This window comes from Pavona decussata, unplaced genomic scaffold (assembly GCF_977016875.1).
Source record: "Pavona decussata unplaced genomic scaffold, jaPavDecu1.1 SCAFFOLD_353, whole genome shotgun sequence".
Taxonomy (NCBI): Eukaryota; Metazoa; Cnidaria; class Anthozoa; order Scleractinia; family Agariciidae; genus Pavona; species Pavona decussata.
Window position 1 is genome coordinate 1,105,243 of NW_028145734.1, and position 10,300 is coordinate 1,115,542.

The window sequence follows — 10,300 nt, forward strand, 5'->3', positions numbered from 1 at the left end:
CGAGATTACACTTCGTCACGTGACGCGTGTTAACCAATAGTGCGCTCGCGAGAGAAGAGATCATTGGCGTACGAGAAAATGTTTGTTGGATTATCGTCTATACGAACACCATAATTTTCATTAGGGCTTCAACAGTTTTGTTGTTGCCGCTCTGCTCGCTCAAAATCTAAACAAAATAGGACGTTTCGGTTGAAAAAATGCTGGAATCTTCCTCAGCAACAATGCGAAAGATTAAACTACTCTTCATTGGTTGAAGTTTTAAAATACTGGAATGTGTGTGTTTATATTTTTTTTAATTTTAAGGACCGAGTTGTTTGTTCGACATTGGATGTATCGCCATTTAGTTTTGTCAATTACTCCACCCGATAGATCAACCGTCTTAAAATGGAGCCTTGTCAGTCTTCACGAGCCCAAAGGCCGTCTGACTACCTGCCAACTTTTTCTGGCTCAAAGGCGTGAGATTTTTATCCTAAAAGTGCCAGGATTTTCAAAGACGACACGACTATGTCCGAAGATTTCCGAAGATGTCCCGAATTATTTTGAAGTTCTCAAGAAAATGATTATGCTCCATACGGACCTTCAAAAAACAGATTTTGGGGAAAGTATCGTCATTTTCTCATTTCACATGGACTTTTCGTTTCTCGCATTGGTTTGAGTTTACATATTTCTAGAAAGTGTGCCAGTTAAGCCTGTGATAGCCCACATTTTTCAAACCAGGGGTGAGAAATCGGTCCGTAACTGAGCGTGAGCTGGCGTAGGATCGAAGTTTTCAACCCGCAGGTGTGAGAGTTGGCAGCCGGGTACATACGTCTGAGTAGGAGTCTACTCGTGAAATATTTGTGCATATTTTTGCAACAAAAAAGTCATTGTTATATAACTGTTCATGCAGGAAGTGATCATACGTGCTATGTGTTGGGAAACCAGCATCTATTTCTTGATTTTTTTTTTCGGATCCCACAACTTCAGAGTCTGCACCCCTCTACGCTTCTGTCACTCTGCAGTTTAGTCTATTGAAAAGTTTCCGTTCAATATCTGACATATTTTTGTTTGCCTGATGTGTAAGAATCGACTAAAACGACATAAATCTGGTTTCCCAATTAACATTTCTGCCGATTCAGCAATTAACTTTTTTTTACACGAACAGAAAAACTATTCTCACCAATAAAATACTCACGAAATCAGCCATGCGGTATTTTTTATCTGTGTAAAACATCCTCCGTTAACAGTTCATCACTGTATGGTTCTCTAAGGATCCCGTTAGCCTATTTAAGTAAATCTGGTTCTTTTTGCCTCTTTTGCCAAGTTACGCCCTCTGCTTCGTCTGGCTATTTTTACCCTCCCTCTTCCCCTTCGCTTTGCCTTCCTCATTGTCTTGAGACCTCCTGCCAAGGCTAAATTTTGCCTCCAATATCTTAATTCCGCTAAGGCAGCGAGTGGTGCTTTGACAGCGAGGATGGTTTACAATTATCAGCGGATTTTGAACAGTTTCTTTTCTCCAAATAAGTCTTTGATCATAAAGTCCATAAATCAAAACCGTCTGCTTGGAATAGTGTCTGGTGATTTGTCTTGATATGTAATTATTGGACAAAAATTAAATAATCCAAACAAAGCCGGCATTCGTGTAAAGCAAACTATATTTCGCAGAAAGCAGCTGTCTACTCATATGAAGGGGCCAAGAGCGCGGTTTTCGCGCTTACTGGTTTTTCGAGTTATATCAACAGTAATTTTACGACTGGTCGATATTATGAGATTGAAAATGTAAGAATAAAACGCACATTTAATCATCAGAAGCATTTCAATTGGGTTTATCAAATTCGTGCTAATTAATCCCTAGTGCCATTTTTCGTAGATTATACCAGAAAACACCATGATTTATATTATTTTTTATTTAGGCATCAATTTATTGTTGCAGTTTACCTTGTCGCCTAAAAAGTGCGGAAACAATTGCCTTCGAGTGGGGGGGGGGGGGGATTTTTGAGGGCAATATAGAGTTTCGTGAAGCGTATCCAGGTCTACTGAGTCATTCATCCATTCCCACAAAGCATATTAACAGTACAGCAAGTTTCCTTTTGATTGTTACAGGGTCAACAATCTCACTGAAGCAAGTTGTAGGTCGAAGCCTTTCGCCAAGCACAACAGGCGTCATTTTCAGTATGCTTTTTGGTCACGGTCAAACTCTCTTGCCTCACGTCGCGCTGGCCTAACGCCCCCAAAACGCATAAAAAATCACGCCTGTTCTGCAGGCTATACATAGTAGGCTTGTCGTCGGTAAAGCACAGCGGGCATGGAATTGTGGGAATGTTTCCATAGACTTCCTTACGAACTGTTTTCAGTAACTTCGCCGACGGACCTGAGTTACTAATGTCAGTTTTATAATCAAACATGCCGACGGTTTTAACTTCGCAAACAGAATTCCACAAAAATGTGCATCCTTTCTGAAATGAGTTACCAATATCGGTTTATAGTGCAAATATGCCGACCTGTTTTTCTTTCACTCATTACGTTTGTTCCGTTTACAAAACTGCAGCCCATTGTGGTGATTCAGAAATTATAAAAACAGCATCCTTAAGATAGAATGCTAAGTTTAATGTTTGAGTCCATGGATGAAATCTGCTGGGAAAATAAACGTTAAAAATAAATAACTTCTCGTGGTGCTGGCTACTTGACTCGTTTCTCACAATGCATCCTATACCTCATTACGTAAATCAATTTTTCATAATAGGTAAAATATCACCACGGTTATCTCGATAAACAGGCGCGTAGCTAAGGTTTCGATGGGGGTGTTCGTTGAGCCCCAAACTTGCTCTTACTAGGGGGTCCGGGGGCATGCTCCCCCGGAAATTTTCAAAAATCTAGGTTCCAGAAATCTCATTTCCTGCATTTTGAGACCCGTTTTAAGCAAATCACAACTTTGTTTTACAGCAGCTTTTTAAGCTGTATACATCATTTCGACGGCATAATTAGTATAATTGTTTCAACTTAAACAAAAGTTCAATGTACATTCCGCGCCCTGTCAAGTTCTGATAGCTATTCGATCTGCTGATAGTCATACACCAAGCTGGTAAACTGCATCATTCTAAGAACAAATTGACTATCTCGTCAAGATGACGGGCATTATTCTCATATCATAATTGATATGCATTAGAGCCAGGGCGGACAGCCTACTCTCTCCCATGGTACACCTCATGTAGTTGTTCAACCTCCTCATTGTGCTTATGGAACGTTCACATTCAAGAGTGGTGACTGGAAGGGTGGCAGTAATTTTCAGGAGCATGTACAGGTTGGGAAAGTCGTCGGGATCACATGCTTTTGGTGACGAAGCACACGAATCAGCAACGATTCGTCCGTCCTGAACCATAATTTTCCACCTCTGGAATTCGGCGGAAAAGAGTTGTGGAGAGGGTACTTTATGGCTTTTTCGGGCGGATGCAGTTTTACCGCAAAAATGAAACGTCATTAAAATTTTGAATCTCCAAGGGTTCTTGACAAGGACTGAGGATAAGACATAAGGCCTAAAGAACGGGTTTATATCCCTATTTTTCTTTGTTTGATGTATTTCGACCACAGGAACTTTATTTAAAAGTTTTTCTTCAGCCATTATTGATCTTCAAAGGGGGTTCGTTCGAACCTCTCGAACCCCCTTCCTACGCGCGTGCAATAAAGACGTCCGATTAAGACACAATTCATTCCTCGGAACTCACGGTTCCAATAAAATTAATATTCTTCTAATATTCTTAAGCCGGTGATGTTAAAGACAAGACAACTTTTAACGACATTTTTAACGCAACACAGCGCGCGGACAACTTTTAACGTGACGCTTCATTACGGCAACGTGTTGCAAGGATTTGAACACAGATAAAAATCTTGCAATGAGTTGACGCAACAAATTGCCTCGTTAAAAGTGTGTCGCTCGCTATGTTTTCAGGGCTTAGCAATTTAAAATCACTTTAAGTTTAGCTTCTCGGCAAATTTTAGCCGAGTCCCTCTCGCAATCGTAGACTCGCCATAGCTGGGGGCCATTTCACGATGTTAGGCTCCGTTGAGAGAAAAGAGAGAAATATACAATAAAATCCGTTTCCAGTACTCATCTTCTAAAGTGTTTCCAATATTGTAACAGACTGAACAGTTTGAAGAATTCAAACACTTATTGTTAATTGCACAATTTTTATAATGGCTAGATCTTCAGTTGAGTATCAGGTCCTAGACCGGAGATCCTATTTAGGTAGAAGAAAATAAAACACTAATGAAACATCTGCCTTTGTTCTTGGTTTTGGTCAGAGTTTGAGATCGTCAGTAGGAATCATCTGGAATTTGCCCTCAATGAAAGAAAATTTTCGACGTGAAAAAGCACGTACTGTTTGATACCTATCAAGGCAATATGCGTTAAGTGAAGGGTTTCGAATACGCATTGTTGTTTGTCAGCTTTGTATATATTACCCTCTACTAGATTGATTTTGCATTTTAATACAATTTTCATGCGATTTTCGTTTTAATATGATTTTCATTGCATTGAAAAGTACAAGGGCCTTAAAGATGGATCTCCGAATCTCAAGGCCATTGTTTAAACGTACCGAATAATGGGCCCGATTTGGCAAAATTTGACACTGAAAACTGGAAATGAGCGGACGGCAATCGGCCCGATATAGAAAAATATGGGGCAGTGCTGTGGATTCTTTTTAATCGGACCGATTTCCAGCCCACTCTACACCAGTAGAAATAGAAATCGGCCAAGAAATCGTAACGTGTCAATTGGTACATGCGATTAAACCTACTAATCGGGCGAGTCTCGGAATTTTTCATTTTCCACCCAAGCATGTCTGCTTTTTCAGTCAACATTCCTTCGGTTTTTTACTTTCTCAGATGCTTTCGGTGGGTTTCGCTCTACCAAACTGAATTTTCTGTAAAATAACTAAGATATTGTACCAGTTGATATATTGCTCGTTTTTGGAATAGCATGATTTTGGAATGGTTATCACATGCACGAAACAAGATAGAACATCCGGCTTTGTGTTAATGATCAAGTTACGTCAATGTAGAAGACCAGAATATTGTCCCAGATCCAACGAGAAAATAGTTACGTGGTCCAACTGAATATTTTAATAAAAGTGAATCTTCTATAATGTTCTGGCTACTTAATAAACCTCTTGCTGGGATTTTTCACCGGCTTTGAGTTCGCCCGAGTAAATTTCTCGAAGAATTAAAAGGGCATAGATTTAAGGGTTTCATCGAAACACAAGTTTTAAAAATAAGAAGTGTTAGAATTTAGTATCAATTCTAACTATTGATAGACACTATTATAAACTGTATAGTTTCAAATTCAGTTTAACTGCCGGAGCACAACTCGAATTCAAACTTTTGTCGATGCCAATATGCAACTTCTTTAAAAACTATTTCCCTAGAAATAATTAAGATAATGAACAAAGAGACCAAACCCTATTAACATTGCAGATTTGATTAAAACTTTAACAAGTGATAATGGTGGAAAAGCACTAATTTTAGATTTTAGTATTTTAAAACCTTTGTACTTGTTTTCAGCGGTAGGCGACAGGCACTACATGTATTGTAAACGGTTAGTTTCAAACACACACGTACTGGGCTCAAATCGAATTCAAAGTTCCTCAATTCCACTGATCACTTAGTCGCTCTAGAATGTTTGCCAAGACCGCAAGACAACACAATTAAAATCAGACCAAAATCTACTGTTAATGGCAATAACGACTATATGCAATCCACAACGCAGTTCTGATTAAATGATTTAATGAGAAAGCCTAAGCTGTAATTTTAGATTTAAATATAAGTTAAACCTAAGCTCTGTTTTTCAGTGATAGTATTATTACATCCGGTTAGTTTTGCCACATGGTGATTAGATATTGAACTTGAGAAGCGAATTCAAACTCTCGGCTCAATACAATTTATAATACTCGAACTCTAGAATGTTTCTTTCAACCTCGTTCCCGAAGGTTGATACCCTAGCAACATGGGTGTATTTTCCCGGATTGCAAAAGAAAACAATTAAAACATGTCAAAACATTATTGTGCTAATGACCGTAACGACTACATCCTATTAATATCGCAGATCTGATTTACGCCTTTGATAAGCTAAACGAAAACATCACGTCGAGTTGCCTCAGCTTCAACAGAGTATTTCCCGTAATTGATATTTTCCGAAAATGAACGAGGAAAACAATTAAGGATCTTTCAAAACAACATTTGAGGACTAGAAAAATCAAAAACATCCGTTTCCGTCCTAGCTAGAGTATCTTCTTAGTCAATCTAGAATATTACACGAGATTGAACGAAAACATAGTTAGCTGAAATGTTCAAACTACTCTCGCTATCAAGGCATGACTTTTAATCGAGTTTCAGTACTCCTATTAAAAATGTATCACTTGACAACAAAACACTGGCAAATAGATTTTTTTTTATTGCGTTTGCTTGATATGTACCTACAATGTAAATATTACAACTGGGGAAACTGAACGGAATTGGCGTATGACATAAACTCGCGCCACTGGAGATAATAGAGTTCGCGGGAAAGGAAAGTCGGCAGTCAAACGCGCTAAAGGAGCAACGCACATTCCCTTCTCGTCTTCGTGCGATGCGAACAAAACTAACAGTTACGCATGCCATACTATGATTAAGGGTGTACCACGAGTAGAAATCAAATAAACGTCATTTCCTGCACAAAGATGAATTGGGAAATCTTTTGTTAGATTTTCTTGTCATTTCCCTGCAAAATAAATAATCTCTCTGATTTAGAGAGGTACAACAAATTAAATAACTCGAAGTCACGGATTAAAGACGGACAGTCTTGTTAAACAGCTGTTTGATACGTCAAAGTCTGATTTGATCCTCCCAAGGGAAAATCAAGTTCCAACGCTGAGCGAGAGTGCGAGGGTATCGTTCGCGCCGCTCTACTCTGATTCGAACGATTTTCCCGCATTTCGCTGTATCTTCGCAACGGCACGAGCACATGCCGAAGTCCTTTTCGGAACACTTTGTCTCTGATGGCGTACACATAAAAGTTGATACAGCTGTTGGATACAGCGAGGTACAGCCCAATGCGGACAACCCGAGACGGGAGGTCACTTGATGAGGCGAAAAGTTTCCACGAGGAAGCGGCCGTGTACAAGGCCCAACATAGGACAAACAATCCGATGATGATAAAAACTGTTTTGGCCGCTTTGTGCGACTTTTTCAAACCCGCGCTGGGAACATTTCCTGGGAGCTGAATGCTGCGCAGTTGCTTGCGTGCGGTTTTGTAAATCATCGCGTACGCAAAGATCATTACCAGTACGGGAAAAAGAAAACAAAACAGTGCCAAGCCAAGGGCGTACGACTTGTCAACAAGACCCTGTCCGCTAAAATTCGGCTTACAAGTAGAGGTGCCTTCTTCGAAGGTGTACTCGCCCCAGCCGAACAAAGGAGCTACCGCCCAGAAAATGGAATGAAGCCACACAAACACGATGCCCAGCGTTGTTTTTCGTCTTGTGACGATTTCTGTATAGCGTAGAGGTCTCGTGATGAAGTAGTATCGATCTACGGAGATCGCGCATAGGTTCATCAGCGACGCGTTACAGCTGATACAAATTGTCACGGCATGAGCGAGGCACACGGCATCTCCGAACACCCAAGACTGCTTGACAACGCTGGCAATCAGCAGTGGACAGTAGATCACACCCACCAAGAGATCAGCGACGCTGAGGCTGCACAGAAAGAAGTAGTTCGGCTCGTGAAGTTTAGAAGTCCGCCATACTACTATCAACACGAGAACATTCCCAACGATTATACCAATGTTCACGAAGCACAAGAAAGCCGCGCTTAACGCGACTTCGGCAACAGGGAGTAGAGGAGTTTCATTTGATATCAAATCTTGTGAGTCGTTGTTCATCTCGGCGAGAAGCTAAACACCGCGACTACCCTTGCAACTTCTTAAATTAAGTACAGTAGATGTACGTGACTGAGTGAGGCACCTACCCACGTTTAGTACTCGGTACGCTTCGAAGCGTGTCACCCACCGTTACGCATGTTAAGTATGTTCGCTTACCGGCGTCGATCACGAACTTTTAACGCGCCAGAAGTGCTTAATAAATAAATAATGACATTAAAGGAAAACATCCGCACACGATAACCTGCACCTTGACCCACGAAACAGACGGAGAATTAAAATACAAAAGCAAGATGAATGCCACTTAAAAATAAAACAAAAACGTTTTCAAAAGTTTGAAGCAATCGAACTCCGGCGAAGTGTCAAGCTTTTGTTTACTTGTCAGTGCGCCAATGGCCTTGACTATTTATCTGCATGCTTTTAATGAATCAGAATTGTAAGGGTCGAAAAGCTCGTAAACTAAAGCGCTTTTAAAATGTAGATCTTGAACGTATCTCTGCGTAATCACGAAAGAAATCTTATCGGGAGCACTTATGCTGTGAATCACAAAATAAACATTTTCAAAGCATCCGATGCAGGACATTAGGAAATAACCTTTAGCATAAATTTTCAAATATCAGATCATTAATTCTATCAAAACACAAACATAATCCACCTAACACTGAAATAAAGAAAGTGGATTTGAAGCCATTCAAAGCGGATAAATTCGTGAATAAAAAAAAATGTCGCCATTTCTGCGACAAATGAAGTGGAAGAACGCTATATGTTCTCGTCAAAATTCAGCTGCGCGGGGGTTGTTATCAACACAAAAACAAAAACTAGTAGCATTTTAAAGTCCCGTTTCTTTGCAGTTTAAAACAAATACAACTGAAGTGCCAAAACTGCATGAAAACATGTTAAAAACTTAGGCCTGTTAGGGATGAAAATTAATTGGTCGAATATCCATGCGGGATTCAGGTAATCGCCTCGGCTATTCCGGGGATTTAATTGGCATAAATGGACCAGAGCTTTCTAGGAAAATATCACCTCGACCTTTCGCAACACTGGAAAAATGTTTGTCTTTTGTTAATGATGGAACAAAAAGTATAAAATTAGAACAGCGGGAATTCGAAAATACAACAGTAGAGAAATGAGTTTCCGTGTTCAAAAATAGCGCTATACCAACTTAACATGCGGAATAAGAATCCAAACTGTTCAAACTCGAACGAAGAGATAACAAAATTGACAAGCTTCAATAAATGTCCTCAACAATTGTAGCTTAAGATTTCTTGATTCTGCAGATACGCCAATTCATCGACAATTTAGCAGGCATCTATTTTTTTAATCAAATACTGGCAATTGTTTATTTCTTGAAAGTGTCACTACAGAGAAACCAGAATTTTTCTTTCGATATGCCAGTAAACATTTTTCTAGTTACATCAACCCGCACACAGTACAAATAATGCAAAGTTGCCAAAACTTTCCTCCATAAGTCGTTTTTAATGACGCAGGATCTACGGAAATTGTTTTGATACTCAACGTTGTTTCCACATTTTGCGTTTGTTATAAAAATTATCAAATCCATTTAATATTAACGAACAGCATTACCACGCAATTTCTATCTCCTACATCGGTCTCACGCCGAACGCGCGTAAATTGATACATTTCAAAAAAGTTGAAATTACGGGAACACAGTTTGAAACATTTGGTTGATTTTAATACGTGCGGGCATGCAAATGTTTCATAAATCAAACAAATAAATATTATTGTGTCAATACAAGCCGTCACCCTCAGTATTGCAGATACAATATAAGCCCTTTCAATCCCGCGTCAGCCCGCAAAACCTCATGCAGATCCCGCTTTTGGGTGTCAACTCAGAAGGCTTGTAATATTAACTGTTTAACATCGCGCTTCCCACTCAGAATTTTTAAGACAATCCCGCATCCCGTCTACAAAGAGAGCATATCCCGTTTCCCGTTATCTCGGCCTTAAAAATTCCTACTTTACCGCATCCCGCCTACAAGAGAGAGAGCACAGCCCGCCATAACATTTCAGCCCGCATCCCGCTTCAAGTAATGGTGGCGTGCCCTCTGGGCATTCGGAGTCGATGGATTATCTACCGGGCCGAAGTTTCAAATTCAGAAAAGCTACGTACGATAGGATCCATAGCTACTCCAAAACAACAACAAAAACAACACAAAATAACGGTGTGCCGGCACTTAGGCAAAAACACGTTTTTTCGTTCCTCGTTCCGTGATTTTACTGACTTTGTTACCATATAAAACTGTAATATTGTGTTTACTTTAATTCGAACTTAATGATTTTCCAAAAGAAATTGCACTTTGAATATTTTCCTCGTGCGTCAGCAATGATCATTAATACATTTTAAAAGCATTGTTCTCAAACTTATCACATCTTAACTTTGTGAATTCA

The 10,300-nt window shown here is 39.7% G+C and overlaps 1 protein-coding gene across 1 annotated transcript; it reads right to left on the minus strand.

The window, feature by feature from the left end:
- Positions 1–6,401: 6,401 nt before the first annotated feature.
- On the minus strand, positions 6,402–8,352 carry LOC146453091 (alpha-1A adrenergic receptor-like). Its single transcript, XM_085097069.1, has one exon. The coding sequence runs from the start codon at positions 7,889–7,891 to the stop codon at positions 6,815–6,817; it is 1,077 nt and encodes a 358-aa protein (XP_084953195.1). The 5' UTR covers positions 7,892–8,352; the 3' UTR covers positions 6,402–6,814.
- Positions 8,353–10,300: the final 1,948 nt, after the last annotated feature.

Bases quoted from the DNA above. Each gene is read 5' to 3' on its own strand.
- LOC146453091 (XM_085097069.1), bottom strand. From the start codon at position 7,891: ATGAACAACGACTCACAAGATTTGATATCAAATGAAACTCCTCTACTC.